The sequence below is a fragment of the Pan troglodytes genome, chromosome 2 (genome assembly GCF_028858775.2).
Source record: "Pan troglodytes isolate AG18354 chromosome 2, NHGRI_mPanTro3-v2.0_pri, whole genome shotgun sequence".
Taxonomy (NCBI): domain Eukaryota; kingdom Metazoa; phylum Chordata; class Mammalia; order Primates; family Hominidae; genus Pan; species Pan troglodytes.
The window spans coordinates 14,155,960-14,177,669 of record NC_086015.1 but is presented as its reverse complement, the minus strand read 5'-3'; the positions used below and the strand labels follow the sequence as shown (position 1 = coordinate 14,177,669).

The window sequence follows — 21,710 nt, the reverse complement described above, 5'->3', positions numbered from 1 at the left end:
GGCAGGAGGACTGCCTGAGCCCAGGTGTTCAAGACCAGCCTGGGCAACATGACAAGACCCTGTCTCTATTATAATTTAAAAAATAAAAATTTCAGCCAGGTGTGGTGGCTCATGCCTGTAATCCCAGCACTTTGTGAGGCCAAGGCGAGCAGATCACTTGAAGTCAGGAGTTCGAGACCAGCCTGGCCAACATGGTGAAACCCTGTCTCTACAAAAAATATTAAAAATTAGACAGGCATGGTGGCGTGCACCTGTAATCCCAGCTACTCAGGAGGCTGAGGCAGGAGAATTGCTTGAACCCAGGAGGTGGAGGTTGCAGTGAGCTAACGCCACTGCACTCCAGCCTCAGCAACACAATGAGATTCTCTCTCAAGAAAAAAATTAAAAAAAAAAAGAAAGTGGCTACTCTTTCTCTCTCAGAAAGATGAGTAAACCTCTATCCTATCCTATTCTTTTTACCTTTTTTTTTTTTTTTTTGGTAGAGATGGAGATCTCACTATGTTGCCAAGGCTGGTCTCAAACTCTCCTCCAGTGATTCTCTAGCCTCAGCCTCCCAAAGCACTGAGATTGCAGGTGTGAGCCACAGCGCCTGGCCCCCTATCCTTTTTAATGGTTTATTTAGGAGTGCCATACTTAATTTGGGCAATCTCCCATACATGTACATTTATTTCCAATACTGGAGTCTGTTCCAGAGGGATCTGCTTTCTGCATCTATCAGGGGGGTGGAAATCCTGGAGGCTGCCAAGTATAAACGAGTATTTGGAAAACAGCTGCCCCAGAGGCACACTAGACCTTCTCAAAATCCTCCCTACTGCTTGGAGTTGCTCCACGCCAGGGTAAGCCAGACCTGCTGGAACAGCCCTGATACGGTTTGGCTGTGTCCCCCGCAAATCTCATCTTGAATTGTAATCCCCATATATCATGGGAGGGTTTAATCAAATCATGGGAGGTAATTTTCCCCAGGCTGTTCTCATGATAGTGACAGAGTTTTCTTTTTTTTTTTTTGAGACGGAGTCTTACTCTATCGCCCAGGCTGGAGTGCAGTGGCACAACCTCGGCTCACTGCAAGCTCCGCCTCCCAGGTTCAAATAATTCTCTGCCTCAGTCTCCCGAGTGGCTGGGATTACAGGCACCCGCCACCACGCCTGGCTAATTTTTGTATTTTTAGTAGAGACAGGGTTTCACCACCTTGGCCAGGCTGGTCGTGAACTCCTGACCTTGTGATCCACCCACCTCGGCCTCCCAAAGTGCTGGGACTACAGGCGTGAGCCACCACGTCTGGCCAATAGTGACAGAGTTTTCATGAGATCTAATGGTTTTATAAGCATCTGCCATTTCCCCTGCTGGCATTCATTCTCTCTCCTGCTGCCCTGTGAAGAGGTGCCTTCCACCATGATTGTTAAGTTTCCTGAGGCCTCCCCAGCTGTGAGTAACTGTGTCAATTAAACCTCTTTTCTTTATTAATTACCCAGTCTTGGGTATTCCTTCATAACAGCATGAGAACAGACTAATATGAGCCCTTACCACAGTTCCTATCAGAGGTTTCTGAGCATGGAATAGCTACAACAAGAGTTCTCAAAATTCTTGGGTTGGGCCTAGGTAATGAACACCCTCCTACAAGGGAAGATCCATCAACTCATGTCACTCCCCATCAAGCAAATTGCTAAACTGTCCTTTGCCCAATTAAGTCTCCTCCAACTTATGTTAAGATGAAATGGTTCAACAGGACTTCCCCCAAGCCTTTCAGTAACCTCAGCTCTGTTATCAGCATCTATGGGGCCAGCTCCAGGCCTCCAGGATTCAACTTTTCGCAATTGGAATGAAACAATCTTTCGTGTTTTTCCTTCTGACAGACAGGGAGAGAGATTACTGCCATTAGTTTGTATGTCAAGCAGACTTATATTTTCCTGCGGTTTCATGTTTTGAATTTTGAAATAAGTTTTGTGGGTTTTTCTCTCTCTCATACATTGAGTGCTATTGCCCAATCCTTCTCATGACCATAATACGTGTACCTCAATTTTCTGTGACCTGCCAATGGACTACTGGGTATGTGTGGTGAGGGGTGGGGACAAGAAAATGTTTTGTTGGGGCAGGCAGTTTAGGTGTGCCGAAAGAAAGGGGAACAAGTTGAATGTCCCTCATTGGAAATGCTTGGGACCGGAGGTGTTTCCAATTTCAGATTTTTTTGTATTTTGGAATATGTGCATATATATGAGGTATCTTGAGGATGGGACCCAAGTCTAAAGGTGAAATTCATTTACCTTTCTGTTTCAGAAAAACTGTTTTTCCTCTAGATTCCACACTAACACAATAGCAACCCAGAACACTTTTGTGTCCAAATGTGTAGATTTCTTCCTGAGAGCGAGCAAGCAATCAATTCTGCAGTGAACACCAATTAGGTATCCTCTAATTCACTTCCAACACCATCTTTCTGGAAATAATATCAGATCCTGCAGGTTGAGGCCTCAGTCCCCAAGACCGCCCCCACCCACACACCAGTAGCAAGTTTAGGGCTCCAGAACTTCTGACCAACCAGCTTCAAGTTGGGGTTCCCACCACCTTCGCTTTGGGTTTAATTTGCTGGAGTGGCTAACAGAACTCAGTGAAAAATGTTTACCAGTCTTTTTTTTTGAGACAGCAGGTCTTGCTCTGTCTCCCAGGCTGGAGTGCAAACTGAACAGCTGGGACTGCAAGCATGCGCCACCACTCCTGGTTGTTCTTTTTTTTTTTCTAGTAGAGACAGGATCTCACTATGATGCTATCTTGAACTCCCAGGCTGAAGCAATCCTCCCACCTCAGCCTCCCAAAGTGCTGGGATTATATGTGTGAGCCACCACGCCCGGCCTACCTGGTTTATCATAAAGGATATTACGAAGGATACAGATGAAGAGATGCGTACACCAAGGTATGGGATAAGGGGCGCAGAGCTTCTGTCCCCTCCCTGGGCGCACCACCGTCCAGGAACCTCTACACGTAGTTCAGCTATCCTGACACTCTCCACTGTCCTCATGGGTTTTAACGAGGCTTTATGATGTCACCATTCCTTCCCCCAGGGTATGGGGTAGGACCTTCTCTGAAATGAGGGCTGTAATCTCACCTGTAATCCCAGGGCTTTGGGAGGCCAAGGTGGGAGGATCACTTGAGCCCAGGAGTTAAAGACCAGCCTGGGCAACACAGCAAGACCCCATCTCTACAAAAAACTTAAAAATTAGCCAGGCAAGGTGGCTCACATCCGTAACAAGGGCTATGGGAGTTATGAGCCAGGAACAAAAAAAGAAAACATATACATCATAACACCAGTTTCATAAACACCTTATAGACAAAGGCTGAAGGTAATTGTAAGCAATATTTTCCATAGTTTTGCATGTGAAACAAAGTTTGTGTTAAGTACTCACATGTGGAACTTCCCACTTGTGGCGTCACGTTGGGACTCAAAAACTTTTGGATTTTGGAGCGCTTTGGATTTGGAATTTTTGGATTAGGGATACTCAACCTGTATTGAAGGGGTATCAGGAAGCCAATGACTAGCAGAGAGTGGGACTGAGGTGCTAAGAATAGGATACAAACACCCAGGGTGAAAGTATCCGAAAAGTTCACATTGACATCTATTTCATATCCTTAGTGCACTGATTTCTAGCCCATGCCCTCACTGTGGTATTCTCTCTCTCTCTCTCTCTATTTTTTTCTTTTGAGACGGAGTTTCACTTGTCGCCCAGGCTGGAGTGCAATGGTGCAATCTCAGCTCACTGCAACCTCCGCCTCCCAGTTTCAAGCAATTCTCCTGCCTCAGCCTCCTGAATAGCTGGGATTACAGGTACATGCCACCACACCCAGCTAATTTTTTAATTTTTAGTAGAGATAGGGTTTCACCATGTTGGCCAGGCTGGTCTCAAACTCCTGACCTCAGATGATCTGCCTGCCCTGGCCTCCCAAAGTGCTGAGATTACAGGCGTGAGCCACCTCGCCTGGCCTTATTCTCAACATAATTAATTGCTGGTGAAATATTAACCACTTACCCTTTTGGGTTCTGTTTTCATGGGAAAAAACTTTGTTTCCGATGTGAATGTTTTTCTTCTTAATATTTTTCTGTAGTAATTTTTTATAGTGATATATTTCTTTTATAAGAAAAAAAAAGCTAAAAGAAACAATGTTAAATAAAAAAAAAAATCCAGGGTTGGAAAGAGAAGAGGCTTGGAATGAGGCTGGTGGCTTATGTTTGGATCTCCTTCCCATCCTGGGCCTTTATGTAAACAGGTTTCAAAACTCTCTGAGAGAGAAGTGCCTGGTTAAAACACCACACAACACACCCTGCCTATTTCCTTTACTCAGCACCATTTAATGTATTAAAGAATAGCTTTAAAAAAAAAAAAAACTTGAAATTGGAACTTCACCGTCTCTTAAGAGCGATATATTTAATACATTCACAAGATTCGAAATGAAAAACAAACATTATTCATGCTACAGGTTTTTAATTTTCCTTGGACAACACCAAAAACACAGTACTCAAACGGCATTTTTTTTTGTTTGTTTTTTTGGTTTCTTTTTGAGATGGAATTTCACTCTTGTTGCCCAAGCTGGAGTGCAATGGTGTCATCTTGGCTCACTGCAACCTCCGCCTCCCGGGTTCAAGAGATTCGCCTGCCTCAGCCTCCCGAGTAGCTGGGATTACAGGCGCCCACCGCCACGCCTGGATAATTTTTGTTTTTTGTTTTTTTTTGAGACGGTGTCTCACTCTGTCGCCCAAGTTAGAGTGCAGTGGCACCATCTCAGCTCACTGCAAGCTCCGCCTTCCAGGTTCATGCCATTCTCCTGCCTCAGGCTCTCGAGTAGCTGGGACTACAGGCGCTCACCACCACGCCCGCCTAATTTTTTCTATTTTTTAATAGAGACGGGGTTTCACCCGTGTTAGCCAGGATGGTCTCGATTTCCTGACCTCGTGATCCACCCGCCTAGGCCTCCCAAAGTGCTGGGATTACAGGCATGAGCCACCGCGGCTGGCAATTTTTGTATTTTAAGTGGAGATGAGGTTTCACCATGTTAGCCAGGCTGGTCTTGAGCTCCTGACCTCAGGTGATTCATCCGCCTTGGTCTCCCAAAATGCTGGGATTACAGGCATGAGCCACCATGCTCGGCCTGCATGTTTTAACAAGAGGAGCATGAACTATCATTTTGACACAAAGACAGCTTAAAAAAAAAAAATAAAGCCGGCTGGACGCGGTGGCTCACACCTGTAATCCCAGCACTTTGGGAGGCTGAGGTGGGTGGATCACGAGGTCAGGAGATCAAGACCATCCTGGACAACATGGTGAAACCCCGTCTCCACTAAAAACACAAAATTAGCCAGGCATGGTGGCAGGTGCCTGTAATCCCAGCTACTCAGGAGGGTGAGCCAGGAGAAACACTTGAACTCGGGAGGCAGAGCTTGTAGTGAGCAGAGATCGCACCACTGCACTCCAGCCTGGGCAACAGAGCGAGACTCCACCTCAAAAAAAAAAAAAAAAAGACTATTTGTTGAATGTTGAAAGGAGGAGCTAAAATCAGTTGAAATTTGGAGTAGAAGGAAAACTGTGGAGTGTCTCATTCACTTCACTGTGATTTGAATTTTTTTTTTTTTTTGAGACAAGAGTATCGCTCTGTCACCCAGGCTGGAGTACAATGGTGCGATATCAGCTCACTGCAACCTTCGCCTCCTGGGTTCAAGTGATTCTCCTGCCTCAGCCTCCTGAGTAGCTGGGATTACAGGCGTGCGCCACCACACCCAGCTAATTCTTGTATTTTTAGTAGAAACGGGGTTTCACCATGTTGGCCAGGCTGGTCTCGAACTCCTGACCTCAGGTGATCTGCCCACCTCGACCTCCCAAAGTGCTGGGATTACAGGCGTGAGCCACCATGCCTGGCCTGATTTTTTTTTTTTTTTTTTTTTTTTTTTTGAGGCAGGGTCTTGCTCTGTCCCCCAGGCTGGAGTGCAGTGGCATACTCATGGCTCACTGCAGCCTCCAATTCCTAAACTCCAATGATCTTCTCACCTCAGCCTGCCAAGTAGCTAGGATTACAGATGTGTGCCGCCATGCTAATTTTAAAACATTTTTTGTATAGATGGGTTCTCACTATGAGCCCAGGCTCATCTTGAAGTTCTGGGCTCAAGCAATCCTCTTACCTTGGCTTCCCAAAGTACTGGGATTACAGGCGGGAGCCACTGTGCCAGCCATCACTCTCATTTTTGAGCACAGGAATTGTCCCCAAAGGCTAGGATAAGGAATTAAAGATGCATGCCAAGAAATACCCACAAACATTAATTATAAAAGGGAGACTATACTAATGCTTGTGAAAAGCTTATACTAACATAGAGCAATATTTAAGTTATAAAGTTAAATGAAAAAGGGTATAAAACTGTATAAACAGTACAGTCTCAACTATGTAAAAACCAACCAAAATCTGCCCTAAAAAGGCTGGAAGGAAATAGCTCAAAATGTTAATGTGATTGTATTTAAGAAGTGTATCTAATAGGGATCTTTTTTCTTCCTTTTTAGTTTTCTGTCTTTTCCAAATGTTTCTCTACTGGGGAGATTTTTAAAAAAGCTATTAGGGAAGGAGTAGAATAAAAATGGAAAAAAAAATCTATTAGTTACAAAAAACTGAGTCTGATAGAAGCATTGAATTTGAGTTAATGAATTTAAGTCTAGCCTATAAGAATTTGTACATTTAGAAAACTATGAAACAGTCCAGGCTACTCCATGAATCCACTGGTAGGACCAGAGGCTGGAGGTGGAAGTGCCACCTGGTTCTGCCTGATAAAAAATGCTGAATCAGCCAGGCACGGTGGCCCACACACCTGTAATCCCAGCATTTTGGGAGGCTGAGCTGGGCGCATCACCTGAGGTCAGGAGTTTGAAACCAGCCTGGCCAACATAGCGAAACACTGTCTCTACTAAAAGTACAAAAATTAGCCAGCGTGGTGGCAGGCGCCTGTAATCCCAGCTACTCAGGAGGATCACGTGAACCCAGGAGGCAGAGGTTGCAGTGAGCCGAGATGGCGCCACTGCACTCCAGCCTGGGTGACAAGAGTGAGACTCCATCTCAAAAAAACAAAACAAAACAAAACAACAACAAAACCCAGATCAATCAGGAATGTCACATATTTACAAAAAGGAACAGAAATACTCACATTTAGCAAAAACTTATTTGTCCATTAATACTATAATCAAACATGCAGATTTTCTCCTATTTTCTGTGAGGATGGCAAGTTACAAAAATGCTATTATCACAACTGTAGAATGTCAATCCTAGTTTAGAAACAGTAATAAAACAGCACTTCAACAAGAGTGGACCGAGAAAGTGCACGACTTAGAAAATTATAAAAAATGCTTCCTACAAAAATGATTCCCTTTAAGACATTTGTTCACTGTACACATTTTAAGGTCCCCTCTCCCACCCCCCAACAAAAATAGAGGCAGAACCTCTAAGCACTTTCTAACAAAGTGTCCCCTGGTTTGTTCCTCTGACAAACCCTGACTGAAGGCTCATGATGTGCAGGCACTGGGGTCTCAAAGAGGAGAAAGACTTGTCCCTGCCTCAAGGATGCCTCAGTCTTCCCAAAGCAGGAGGCAGACAAGTCACCAACCACTACGGATGTAGAACGGATGTATTATACATCCATTAAAAGCAGATGCCAATGCCTTCTTAAAATTAAACGATATGCTGCAATTCCCACTGAATTACTTATACAAACCTCCTTACATACAAGCTGTCCTGACTTACTAGGAAGCAAAAATGCCACCACCTTCTCCTGATAAATACTTCTCTAATGGGCAGGCATTAAATTACATTTTGTGATGTTTGCCCCTAAACATCGCAATGCCTAGTGAAGTCAGTTAACTTTCTTTTAAGCAATGGTGCCTATTTTACTCTGAGAATGAGACACTTTGAAACTGAGGAAGGAACCAGTCCTGTATCTAGATCAAGACTCATCAGTACCATCAAAAGCTGAGATGAAACAGTGTAAGTTTCAACAGAAATCTTCAATCTCCCATCCGTTGATGTGCAATGCGCTCCTGTGTCAGCCGCTCCAGGTCTTTCTGCACATTTGGGTGGTCTTCCAGATCTTCGTAGAGCGACCTGACGATGTCCAGTCTCCTGTAATTCTCAGGCTTGACTAGGCTCCGGACAACCTGGAGGCATCGCTCTTTCAGAGTATACACTGGAAGGGCAAAAACCAAATCCTCAGTGGCAGGCTAGGGTCTCAGTACAAGGAACAAACAAGAGGCTTTGCCAACAACTACCTGTACTACTGATGGATCTCACTTTAGGTTAAAGAAAAAAAGTGAGTACATGTATGTGGCAGTGTGTTATGCTGATGGCCCCCTATGGACACCTCATGGTGTTCATGCCTCTGCAGTAATTTCGCCTTGAAATGGGCTGGGCTTGTGATTGCTTTAACTAACTGAATGTGGATGAAGCGACACTGGCAATTCTAGGCTGAAGCCTTAAAAAGGCCTGTTGACTTCTGCTTTTATACTTTTGAAAGCCCTGAGCTACCCTGCTAGAGAGACCACATAAAGAGGAACAGGCCCTGGCCAGGCATGGTGGTTCATGCCTGTCATCCCAATACTTTGGGAGGCCAACGTGAGTAGATCGCCTGAGCTCAGGAGTTCGAGACCAGCCTGGCAACATGGTGAAACCCCGTCTCTACAAAATATACAAAAAATTAGCCAGGCATGGTGGCACATGCCTGTGGTCCCAGCGACTGGGGCGGCTGAGGTGGGAGGATCATTTGAGCCCTGGAGGCAGAGGTTGCAGTGAGCTAAGATCACGCCACTGCACTCCAACCTGGGTGACAGAGTGAGACTCTATCTCGAAAAAAAAGAAAAAAGAAAAGAGAAAAAAAAAAAAGAGGGACAGGCCCAGCCCCCAGCTGCCAGCAAAAGGCAGCCACACCAACGACTACCACCAGCAGAGTAACTGCCTAGCTGAGCCCAGCCTGGACTACAGAATTATGAACAAATAAAATGGTGGGCTGGGCGCGGTGGCTCACGCCTGTAATCCTAGCACTTTAGGAGGCTGAGGCAGGCAGACTGCCTGAGCTCAAGAGTTCAAGATCAGCCTGGTCAACATGGTGAAACCCCCCTCTCCACTAAAATGCAAAAAATTAGCCAGGCTTGGTGGTGCACACCTGTAGTCCCAGCTGCTGAAGCAGGAGAATCGCTTGAACCCAAGAGGCAGAGGTTGCAGTGAGCCAAGATCACACGCCACTGCACTCCAGCCTGGGTGACACAGTGAGACTCTGTCTCAAAAAAAAAAAAAAAAAAAAAAAAAAGGTGGTTATTAGTTTTGGGGTGGTAGTCACAAAACACATAACCAAAACAATGTGTACTTAGAAAATCTAGTACAGCTGAATTGGGTATCCCAATTCCTATTTCACACTCACTGGAAACGTACTCGAGGGTATTCTATAAGGGAAATTTACCAAATTTAACTCAGCAATGCTCATTTTTATATATCTACTTCCTTAAAACAGGATCTATACACACATAGTAGTTTGAATCCTATGAAACCCATGTATTTGGGGGGTTTGTGAGTTTTTTTTTCTTTTTTTTGAGACAGGATCTCACTCTGTCACCTGGGCTGGAGTGCAGTGGTATGATCATGGCTCACTGCAGCCTCAAACTCCTGGGCTCAAGGGATCCTCCCACCTCAGCCTCCCAAATAGCTGTGACCACAGGCATATGCTAAGATGCCCAGGTAATTAAAAAAATTTTTTTTTGTGGAGCTGGGGTCTCACTTTGTTGTCCAGGCTGGTCAAGAACTCCTGGTCTCAAGCGACCCTCCCGCCATAGCCTCCCTAAGTGCTGGAATTACAGGCATGATTACAGGCAGGAGCCACCACACACTGCTGGTCTTTAGCGAGTTTTTTTTTTACCCACAGGAACATCAGTTTATTAGGGTTTACCCTGATAAAATCATTTGAGCTTCAAACAAATAGTGAAGTATTATACCAATCTTCAATGATTTAAAAAAAAAAAAAAAAAACAGGCTGGACGCAGTGGCTCATGCCTGTAATCCCAGCACTTTGGGAGGCTGAGGCGGGCGGATCACCTGAGGTCAGGAGTTCAAGATCAGCCTGGCCAACATTGGGAAATCTCATCTCTACTAAAAATACAAAAATTAGCCAGGTGTGGTGACAGGCACCTATAACCCCAGCTACCCAGGAGGCTGAGGCAGGAGAATCACTTGAACCCAGGATGCAGAGGTTGCAGTGAGCTGAAATCGCACCACTGCACTCCAGCCTGGATGACACTGTGAGACTCTCTTAAAAAAAAAAAAAAACACCTCTGATTGGCACTGTGAGCTTCATTGTGTTAAATTAAAAATACATAGGCCAGGTGCTGTGGCTGATGCCTGTAATCCCAGCACTTTGGGAGGCGGAGGCGGGCAGATCATGAGGTCAGGAGATGGAGACCATCCTGGCTAACACGGTGAAACCCCGTCTCTACTAAAAATACAAAAAATTAGCAGAGTGGGTGGCACACGCCTGTAGTCCCAGCTACTCGGGAGGCTGAGACAAGAGAATCGCTGGAACCCAGTAGGCGGAGGTTGCAGTGAGCCGAGATTGCGCCACTGCACTCCAGCCTAGCCAACACAGCGAGATTCTGTCTCAAAAAAATAAAAAAAATTAGAAGTCAACAACAAATAAGCCAAAATATCTCATGCTCTACACATTGTTCTCCTGGAACTCCAGGGCACAATTTGGCCAGGGAAACAAAAGGCATTCGTAATTCTACAATTCTACAAAACTAACCTATGATATGATACTTTAATTTCGCTTGTCTCTTAAGAGCCCAAAGTGCTTTTGAGACACCATAACACCTTTAACACATAACATACAAATACATCACTTCCATTTTATTTATGGTGGAGAATAGGATACAAAAAGATTGGATACCTTGCCTGACATCAGGCAAAAATTAAGAACTGGGCTTAATTTTTCAAGTGGCCTATCTTGTACTTACTACAACAAACAACCTTAACTTTTTAAAAAGTAAAACGTCAGTACCTGGCAGTGTGATATTGGCAAAAATAGGCTGTCCGTCAACATTGAGAGATGGCACAAATAATTCAGTTTGGTTAACCAGAAGCCCATCATGTGTCCCTGCATCTCTGAAGAGCCAAAGGTGACCTATCAGGACAAGCAAAGGTTGTTAAAGAGCCACACTGGTGGCCGGGCGCGGTGGCCCACACCTGTAATCCCAGCACTTTGGGAGGCCGAGGCAGGCGGATCATGAGGTCAGGAGATCGAGACCGCGGTGAAACCTTGTCTCTACTAAAAATACAAAAAAATTAGCCGGGCATGGTGGCAAGCGCCTGTAGTCCCAGCTACTCGGGAGGCTGAGGCAGGAGAATGGTGTGAACCCAGGAGGTGGAGCTTGCAGTGAGCCGAGATCGCGCCACTGCACTCCAGCCTGGGCGACAGAGCAAGACTCCGTCTCCAAAAAAAAAAAAAAAGAGCCAGACTGGTCTGAGTCAGGGCACCTATTTTCTCCATTTCCCCTGACCTACACAAAAAGCTTACCTCTCACTCTGCTTAAATATTACACAAAGCCCTTCTAGTAACATTATCTCAGTCAGTCCTCACAACAGATCCATTTACAGATGAGAAAACAAGTCTGAGAGGAGAAGTGACATGCTCAAGGTATAAGACAGTAAGCAAAGAGCGCGTACTTGAACCTCTAAATCCCATGCCCTTTCTGCTACCATGGTGGAAAAGGGAAGCCTAGGTCAAGTACGTGATTGCAAATCACAGCAAACCCTGCAAACTAAAGAGAGAAAGCCACTGACTTCTCAAATCAGTGCTTCTCAAAAACAAGTAAGTGCAAAAACATGTCGAGAGAAAACTCATCAAACCCTAAGATCTGTGCATTTTACTGTATGTAAATTATACCAGAATTTTCTTTTTTTTTTTTTGAGATGCAGTCTCGCTCTGTCGCCCAGGCTGGAGTGCAGTGGCACGATCTCAGCTCACTGCAAGCTCCGCCTCCCAGGTTTATGCCATTCTCCTGCCTCAGCCTCCCAAATAGCTGGGACCACAGGTGCCCGCCACCACGCCCGGCTAATTTTTTGTTATTTTCAGTAGAGACAGGGTTTCACCGTATTAGCCAGGATGGTCTCAATCTCCTGATCTTGTGATCCGCCTGCCTCGGCCTCCCAAAGTGCTGGGATTACAGGAGTGAGCCACTGCGCCCAGCCCAGAATTTTCAAAATGCATACATCACATACAAAAGAGGGCAGGAAGCAATCCTCCAGCCCTAAGATTCTGTTTAAGGAAGGAGGAGGTTGTCTCAGAATAAATATAGCACTTGTTTCTCGGGGCATAAATTTACTTACAGATTTGGTGGGAAATTTTAAGTAATGTAAACTGGTAATTTTTTAAATTTTGGTAAAATATACATAAAAGTTACCATTTTATTTATTTATTTAGAGACGGAGTCTTGCTCTGTTGCCCAGGCTGGAGTGTAGTGGTGTGATCTTGGCTCACTGCCACCTCCGCCTCCCAGGTTCAAGCAATTCTCCTGCCTCAGCCTCCCGAGTAGCTGGGACTAACCAGGCGCATGCCACCACGTGCAGCTAACTTTTGTATTTTTAGTAGAGACAGGGTTCCACCATATTGGTCAGGCTGGTCTTGAACTCCTGACCTCAGGTGGATCTACTTGCCTCAAACATTTACCATTTTAACCATTTTTAAATGTACAATTCAGTGCATTAAGTACCTTCAAAAGTAATTTTATTTTCTTTTTTTAAGACGAGGTCTCTATGGGTACAGCACACCAACATGGCACATGTATACATATGTAACAAACCTGCACGTTGTGCACATGTACCCTAGAACTTAAAGTATAATAAAAAATTTTAAAAAAATAAAAAAGAGATGAGGTCTCAGCCTGGGCAACATAGCAAGATCTCATCTCTACTAAAAATAAAAATAAAAAAAGAAATTAGCCAGACATAGTGGAGCATGCCTATAGTCCCAGCTACTTTGGGAAGCTGAAGCTCTGGGAGGACTGCTTGAGCCCGGGTTAAGGGTGCAATGAGCCGTGATCATGCCACCAAACTCCAGCCTCCACACTCCAGCCCAGGCAACAGCAGGACATCCTGTCTCCAAAAAAAAAAAAAAAAAAAAAAAAAAAAAAGACAAGATAGACAGGGTCTTGCTGTGTTACCAGACTAGAGTACAGCAACTATTCAGAGGCACCATCATAGTTCACTGTAGCCTCCAACTCCTGGGCTCGGGTGATCTTCCTGCCTCAGCTTCCCAGGTAGCTGGGACTAAAGGCAGGAATGTGCCCTGCTAATTTTTCAAGAATTTTTTTTTTTTTTTTTTTTAAATACAGACAGGGTCTCACTATGTTGCACAGGCTGATCTCCAGCTCCTGGGCTCAAGAAATCCTCCTGCCTCAGCCTCCCAAAGTGCTGAGATGATAGGCATGAGCCACTGCACCCAGGCTCAGTAAATTTTTATATTAAATCGGGCACAGAAAAATTTTGGAGTAAAATACAAAATTCATACAATTTCCTATATAAAATAGGAGCCTACAGAAATGTTGATCCCTGGAAATACTGTGTTCTTCATCTAACATTAGAAGTCTGGTGTAAAAGTGTATTAAGTACACCACCCTCAAGGAAGAAAAGATCTATTGGGATCCCTGCAAAAATCCTTTGTAAAGATTAAGTGACCTAGGACTACTTCTCTGCTTAAAGGCCATGGCAAGATTACTGCCTGCACCTTAGGTAAGGCCTAGTTATTCCTCACCTGGGTTTTCACAACTACCTAACTGCTTCCTCGACAGCAGTCTTTCCCCTCCAAACCACTTGGCAACCTGGGTGAGCTTTTCAGTACATAAATCTGACAATGTCATGTCCCTGCTTAAAAACTTTCGGCCGGACGTTGTGGCCGAAATCCCAGCACGCCTGTAATCCCAGCACTTTGGGAGGCCGAAGCAGGCAGATCACGAGCTCAGGAGATGGAGACCATCCTGGCCAACATGGTGAAACCCTGTCTCTACTAAGAATAGAAAAAATTAGCTGGGCGTGGTAGTGCACGCCTGTAATCCCAGCTACTTGGGAGGCTGAGGCAGGAGAATCGCTTGAACCAGGGAGTCGGAGATTGCAGTGAGCCAAGATTGTGCAACAGCACTCCAGTCTGGCGACAGATCCAGACTCCACCTCAAAAATATATATACATAAATATTGAAAAACTTTCAAAGGGCTGGGCGCAGTGGCTTACACCTGTAATCTCAGCACTTTGGGAGGCCAAGGCGGGTGGATCATCTGAGGTCAGGAGTTCGAGACCAGCCTGGCCAAAATGACGAAACCCCCGTCTTTACTAAAAAAAAAATTAGCCAGGAGCGGTGGCGCACGCCTGTAATCCCTGCTCCTCGGGAGGCTGAGGCAAGAGAACCACTTGACCCCAGGCGGCAGATGTTGCAATGAGCCGCAATCGCGCCACTGCATTCTAGCTTGGGCCACTGCACTCCAGCTTGCAGAGCAAGACTCCCGTTTCAAAAAAAAAAAAAAAAAAAAAAATTTTCAATGCCCCCATATTCCTAGGGGTAAAATCACCTTTTAAGCGTCCTCTCCCAAGACTCCAGGTCTCAACGCACGCATGTCTAGAACCTCTTACCTAGGGTTGGCTATTTCCTACTCCATCCTGCTCTCTTCCTTCTCCGGGAAGTGTTCCTTAACTGAAACCACACAACCGCAACCCCTCCATCTCCCAGCAGGCAGGTAGGTCAATTTCCCATGCCACACATGGTCGGCTCTTCCGGCGCCAACATGACCCTGGCTTGTTCCTGTCTTTGCATCTGTCAGTCTCCCCAGGAGGAATGTGTTCTCCATGAGGGCAGGGACTACGCAGAACTGGCCCACTGGAGTCATCAGGACTGAACAGATGGGGTGTTAAGGATGCAGCTTTTCTTTTAGGGGAAAATACACGTGGGGTGGGGGACTGGGGGGAGCCACCTTCAAATGCAAACTATTCGGCCTTATAAAGAATGCTCTGGGCCGGGCGCGGAGGCTCATGCCCATAAGCCCAGCACTTTGGGAGGCCGAGGCGGGCGGATCACGAGGTCAGTAGTTCGAGACCAGCCTGACCAACATGGTGAAACCCTGTCTCTACTAAAAATATAAAAATCAGCCGGGCGCGGTGGCGCACGCCTGTAATCCCAGCTACTCAGGAGGCTGAGGCAGGAGAATCACTTGAACCCGGGAGGCGGAGGCTGCAGTGAGTCGAGATCGCGCCACTGCACTCCAGCCTGGGCGACAGAGCGAGACTCCGTCTCAGAAAAAAAAAAAAAAAAAGAATGCTCTGACGCTTGCGAGCAGCGTCACCCTGGATGTGTCCTGCCTCAAGGGGCCTCAGTTCCCCGTCTGCAAAACGGACCCCGGGGCGGTAGAGGGGCTTCAGACCGTGCTATCGTCCCTGCTGGGTCGGGCCTAAGCGCCGAGCCCCTACCTCGGTAGCTGTGGATGCGGCGGCCCGTGCCAGGCGGCAGCGTTGGGTAGGGCTGCGGCTCGCCGTCGAAGTTGAGCCATACGGGCAGCACGACGCGCGGACTGCGGTTGCAGAAGATGACCTGGGAGGGCTCGCGCGAGTTCACCGAGCGCAGCACGGGCCGCGGCCGCCCGGCCTCCATCTCCTCCTCGGCGCCCAGTTCCTCCGGGCCGGACTCTTCCGGGCCGGACTCCTCGGCGCCCGACTCCTCCCCGCCGTCTTCTTCAGGGCCGTACTCTTCGACGCCTGCCTCCTCCGCGCCTACCTCGGCCTCGTCCCAGTTCTCCGCCCTCCGGGGCATTCCCTCCGCGGTCCAGACCACCCGGGCCGGACGCCGCGGGATCCGCGGGTCGGACGCGGGGCGGAGCTGCGTGCGCGCTCCCGAGTCGACCTCCGTAGTCTTCGCGCGCGCTCGGTAGAGGATGGAACGCGCTCGCGGAAATAGCCGGCCGGAGGCTGTGCGCGTGCGCAAAAGGATCCTCCAGCACCAGGGGCCGTTGTAACGGAGGCGAGGCTAGGCCAACTCGTTACTGGATTTCCACTATAAAATTTTTTTTCACCCCTCTAAGGTTTGGTTGTTTTTTTTTTTTTTTTTTTTTGAGACAGGGTCCCACTCTGTCGCCCGGGCTGGAGTGCAGTGGCGCGAGCTTGGCTCACTGCAGCCTTGACCTCCCTGGCTCAAGCGATCGTCTCGCCTCAGCCTCCCGAGTAGTTGGTACTGCAGGCGCGCACCACCGTGCCCGACTAATTATCTTTATTTGTTGTTTGAAACGGAGTCTCGCTATGTTGCCTAGGCTGGTCTCGAACTCCTGGGTTCAAGTGATCCTCCCGCCTTGGCCTCTCAAAGTGCAGGGATTACAGGCCTTAGCCACTGTGCCTGGTGGACTAACTGAATTTTTTTTTCTTCATGTCAGACGCGCAATGTGCCGACGTCGTAACAAGGTTCGAGGGTGGCGCATCTCACACGGGAACACCCAATCATCACGCTTATAAAGTACAAAAAGTCAACTAACTGAATTCTTACAAGGCATGGGTGATTAGTAAAGAGGGAAAAATAATTAGACCTACTATGTGCAGAGCACTCTGGTGGAAATTGGAAAATCAGATATTTACTTTAGGGCAATTAAAACTACAAACATAAACACTCATTAACTTTGTTCATTTTACAAATATTTATTAAGGCCCTACTATGTACCACCTATGGTGATAAGTGTTGAAAATATTGTAAAAACCGGTCATGTTTCCTGCCTTCACTGCACTTCAATGAAAGCGTCATACGGTAATCAATCACACAAATAAAATAGCAACTATGGCCGGGTGCAGTGGCTCATTTCTGTAATCCCAGTACTTTGGGAGGCCGAAGTGGGCTGATTACAAGGTCAGGAGTTCTAGACCAGCCTGACAACATGGTGAAACCTCGTCTCTACTAAAAATACAAAAATTAGCCTGGCGTGGTGCTGCGCGCATGTAATCCCAGCTACTTAGGAGGCTGAGGCAGGAGAATTGCTTGAACCCAGGAGGCGGAGGTTGCAGTGAGCTGAGATTGTGCTACTGCACTCCAGCCTGGGTGACAGAGTGAGACTCTGTCTCAAAAAAAAAAAAAAAAAGTGCAACTGTGACTAGTACGACAAAAAGAGACAGGGTACTATAGAAGGCTAAAGATCTGGGGGTCAAGGAAGATGGTACACAATTCTGTGTAATTAAATGTTCAATGATGTGGGATGGACTCAAGTGGAGAAGAGGCTCAGAAAAGGAAGGGTTCAGAGAGTTTTATATTAGTTAAAAATAATTTTTCTTTAGACAGTCTCGCTTTATCACCCAGGCTGGAGTGCAGTGGCTCAGTCTCAGCTCACTGCAACCTCCGTCTGCCGAGTTCAAGTGATTATCATGCCTCAACCTCTGGAGTAGCTGGGATTACAGGTGTGTGCCACCACACCCGGGTAATTTTTGTACTTTTAGTAGAGACGGGGTTTCACCATGTTTGCCAGGCTGGTCTTGAACTCCTCACCTCAGGTAATCTGCCTGCCTTGGTTTTCCCAAGTGCTGGGATTACAGGTGTGAGCCACCGTGCCCAGCTCAAAAATAAATTTCAAGTAGAAAGAAAAAAATCTATCAAGTGCCAGACACTGTGCTAAGCATCCCACATGAATTAAGGCTATGTCATTATCTCCATTTCACAGCTAAGGAAACAGAAGGGTATATAAGAATGTGAAGGCTTAGCACTATACGCCTGTAATCCCGAGATTTTGGGAGCCCGAGGTAGGTGGATCACTTGAGTTCAGGAGTTGGAACCAGCCTGGGCGACATAGTGAGGTCCTGTCTCTATAAAAAATGAAAGAATTAGCCAGGCATAGTGGCGTGCACCTGTAGTCCCAGCTACTCAGGAGGCTGAAGCAGGAGGATCACTTGAGCCTGGGAGGTTGAGGCTGCAGTAAGCCGTGATCATGCCACTGCACTCCAGCCTGGGCAACAGAGCCAGACTCTGTCTCAGAAAAAAAAAATGTGAAAAGGGTAGTCAAAATGGTGGATCAGAGAGGCTCATCACCTGAGGCCTTAGGAGAAAATGACAGTACGCGTGAACCTCAGGAGTTGGACATCTCCACAAAAGCACTGACACCATGAACCTAAGTAATTTTGCCTAGGGCTCTCCTTGACAGCTCACTACACAGAGATGGTGTATCCTGGTGGCCTCCAGCAGGATTAAGTGACCAGCAGTGATGCTGGACCCCCAGCTACATTAACAACATGAAAACACTGTAGAGAAAAATCCCAAAGTAGGCCAGACGCAGTGGCTCACGCCTGTAATCCCAGCACTTTGGGAGGCCAAGGTGAGCAGATCACTTGAGGTCAGGAGTTTGTGACCAGCCTGGCCGACATGGTGAAATCCCATCTCTACTAAAAATACAAAAAATTAGCCAGCATGGTGGCCTGCGCCTGTAATCCCAGCTACTCAGGAGGCTGAGGCAGGAGAATCACTTAAACCCCAGAGGCAGAGGTTGCAGTGAGCCCAGACAGCACCACTGCACTCCAGCCTGGGCAACAGAGTGAGACTCCATCTCAAAAAATAAATAAATAATAAAAATAAAGTAAACCCTAAAGTAGGACTTCTGTTAATCAAATTACAATGGCTTAGAGCCATCATAATTCACAAGATTCATGCAAACATCCCCTCAGTTGTACTCCCATGCTAGCGAGGTGAAATATAACAGTTTAATATTACAGAAATGCCTACATCCCTAAAATGGAAACAGTTGTTTAGATAAATGCAGGCTTTGAGATTGCAAATAATGTTTCAAAGATCATTTAAGAGGAAGGGGTGGCCAAGCACGGTGGCTTATGCCTGTAATCCCGGCACTTTGGGAGGCCGAGGTGGGCGGATAACTTGAGCTGAGGAGCTCGACACTAGGCTGGGCGACATGATGAAACCCTGTCTCTATAAAAAATACAAAAAATTAGCCGGGCGTGGGTGCACCTGTAGTCCCAGCTGCTCAGGAGGCTGAGGCTGGAGGATCACCTGAGCTCAGGAAGGTCAAGGCTGCAGTGAACTGGGATCGCGACACTGCACTTTAGCCTGGGTAACAGAGAGAGACTCTGTCTCAAAAAAGAAAAAAGAAAAGAAAAAGTTGCAAAGGAAACAAGTTTAGAATACACAGGCAAAATTTTTCTTACAGTACACTTTTCATTAGGCAAAAAGACATGTAGAAAAGAATAAAAAATACAATGTCTAAAGACAACCGGTGGGCCGGGCGCAGTGGCTCACGCCTGTAATCCCAGCACTTTGTGAGGCCAAAGCAGGCGGATCACGAGGTCAAGAGATCAAGACCATCCTGGCTAACCCAGTGAAACCCCGTCTCCACTAAAAATACAAAAACAAAATTAGCCGGGCATGGTGGTGGGCGCCTGTAGTCCCAGCTACTCGGGAGGCTGAGGCGGGAGAATGGCATGAACCCAAGAGGCAGAGCTTGCAGTAAGCGGAGATGGCGCCACCGGACTCCAGCCTGGGCAACAGAGCGAGACTCCGTTTCAATAAATAAATAAAGACAACTGGTGACTTTTTCTATCTCCTTTTCTGTCTTTTCCAAATTTTCTCTAAGGGGGATATATTTTGCCTTTTTTTATGTCGACCAATTCAAATATACAAGTACAATAATAAAGCAAATACTGATAATGTCACAACATGTAATTAGCATGTTGCCATATTTACTTCGTTTCCAGTTTTTGCAATGAGCTGAGATCGTGCCACTGCACTCCAGCCTGGGCGACAAAGCGAGACTCTGTCTCAAAAAAAAAAAAAAAACCAGAGTATCTTGTCACCCCCAAAACTCCTTCATGGTCAAACCCTGCTTCCACTGTTAATCCCCAGCAACCACTGGTCTGTCTGTCTTGTGTCTCTATAGTTTTGCCTTTCCAGAATGTCACACAACAAAATCGTATCATATGTAGCCTTATGAGTTTGGCTTTTTTTCACTTAGCATAATGCATTTGAGATTCATCCAAGTTGTAGTATATAACAACTTACTCATTTTTATTGCCAAGGGTATTCCATACTATCTACTTACCAACTGCAAGATATTGGTTTGTTTCCAGTTTTTAGCAATTATAAAGTTGCTATATACATTAGTGTACAGGTTTCTTGCAAACATAAGTTTTGTTTCTCTTGGGTGAGAATCACCTAGGAGATTGCTAGGTCAAACGCTAAGTACATGTTTAACTTCATGAGAAATTGCTAACCTGTTTCCCCAGAGCAGTTGTATCATTTTGCATTCTCACCAGCAATGTATGACTGTTCCAGTTGCTCCACATTCTTGTCTACAGTTGGTATTATCAGATTTGAGGTTTTGTTCTTTTTTTTGAGACAGAGTCTCGCTCTGCTGCCCAGGCTAGAGTACAGTGGCACAATCTCGGCTCACTGCAACCTCCACCTCCGGGGTTCATGTCATTCTCCTGCCTCAGCCTCCCAAGTAGCTGGGACTACAGGCGCCCGCCACCACGCCCAGCTAACTTTTCGTATTTTTAGTGGAGACAGGGTTTCACCGTGTTAGCCAGGATGGTCTCGATCTCCTGACCTCGTGATCCGCCCACCTCGGCCTCCCAAAGTGCTGGGATTACAAGCGTGAGCCACCGTGCCTGGCCTGGGGTTTTGTTCTTTAAAAATAAAAAAATTTTAGCCATTCTAATTGATGTATAGTGGTATCTTATTGACGTTTAATTTGTACTTCTGAGAGGTGACAACGTGCTAGCAGCCCTCGCGGCCCTCGCTCACTCTCGGCGCCTCCTTGGCCTTGGCCACCACTCTGGCCACGCTTGAGGAGCCGTCCAGCACGCGGCTGCACTGTGGGAGCCCCTTTCTGGGCTGGCCAAGGCCAGAGCCGGCTCCCTCAGCTTGCAGGGAGGTGTGGAGGGAGAGGTGCGGGTGGGAACCAGGGCTGCCGCGGCGCTTGTGGGCTAGCACAAGTTCCGGGTGGGCGTGGGCTCAGCCGGCCCGCAAGCCCAGGGCAGTGAGGGGCTTATCACCTGGGCCAGCAGCTGCTGTGCTCAATTTCTCGCAGGGCCTTAGCTGCCTCCCAGCCGGGCAGGGCTCAGGAGCTGCAGCCCGCCATGCCTGAGCCTCCCCCCTCTTCCGTGGGCTCCTGTGCCACCCGAGCCTCCCCGACGAGCGCCACCCCTTGCTCCACTGCGCCCAGTCCCATCAACCACCCGAGGGCTGAGGAGTGCAGGTGCAGGGCGCAGGACTGGCAGGCAGCTCCACCTGCGCCCCGGTGCAGGATCCACTGGGTGAAGCCAGCTGGGCTTCTAAGTCTGGTGGGGACTTGGAGAACCTTTATGTCTAGGTAAGGGATTGTAAATACACCAATCGGCACTCTGTATCTAGCTCAAGGTTTGTAAACACACCAATCAGCACCCTGTGTCTAGCTCAGGGTTTGTGAATGCACCAATTGACACTCTGTATCTAGCTACTCTGGTGGGGACTTGGAGAACCTTTGTGTTTAGCTCAGGGATTGTAAACACACCAATCAGCACCCTGTCAAAATGGACCAATCAGCTCTCTGTAAAATGGACCAATCGGCTCTCTGTAAAATGGACCAATCAGCAGGATGTGGGTGGGGCCAGGTAAGAGAATAAAAGCAGGCTGCCTGAGCCGGCAGTGGCAACCTGGTTGGGGCCATTT

The 21,710-nt window shown here is 47.0% G+C and overlaps 1 protein-coding gene and 1 pseudogene across 3 annotated transcripts; both read right to left on the bottom strand.

The window, feature by feature from the left end:
* Positions 1 to 4,397: 4,397 nt before the first annotated feature.
* On the bottom strand, positions 4,398 to 15,977 carry VHL (von Hippel-Lindau tumor suppressor). 3 transcript variants are annotated; one of them, XR_010155113.1, is made up of 4 exons: positions 15,503 to 15,940; positions 14,672 to 14,930; positions 11,051 to 11,173; positions 4,398 to 8,197 (listed from the first exon to the last, which is right to left on the bottom strand). XR_010155113.1 is itself a non-coding variant. In XM_016940447.4 (3 exons), exons 1-3 carry the CDS (start codon positions 15,840 to 15,842, stop codon positions 8,019 to 8,021), a joined length of 642 nt encoding a protein of 213 aa, XP_016795936.1. In that variant the 5' UTR covers positions 15,843 to 15,962; the 3' UTR covers positions 4,398 to 8,018. The 3 variants fall into 3 exon arrangements, 2 of the variants coding, with proteins under 2 accessions (XP_016795936.1, XP_016795937.1); XM_016940447.4 differs by lacking the exon at positions 14,672 to 14,930 and having other exon boundaries at positions 15,503 to 15,962; XM_016940448.4 differs by lacking the exons at positions 11,051 to 11,173; positions 14,672 to 14,930 and having other exon boundaries at positions 15,503 to 15,977.
* Positions 15,978 to 16,449: 472 nt separating this feature from the next.
* LOC112208861 (small nucleolar RNA U13) lies at positions 16,450 to 16,547 on the bottom strand (annotated as a pseudogene).
* Positions 16,548 to 21,710: the final 5,163 nt, after the last annotated feature.

Coding starts and splice junctions, on each gene's coding strand:
- VHL (XM_016940447.4), bottom strand. CDS start 15,842: ATGCCCCGGAGGGCGGAGAACTGGGACGAGGCCGAGGTAGGCGCGGAG. Junction 11,174..15,502: donor CCGCATCCACAGCTACCGAG/GTAGGGGCTCGG, acceptor TTGTCCTGATAG/GTCACCTTTGGCTCTTCAGA. Junction 8,198..11,050: donor TGCCAATATCACACTGCCAG/GTACTGACGTTT, acceptor TTGCCCTTCCAG/TGTATACTCTGAAAGAGCGA.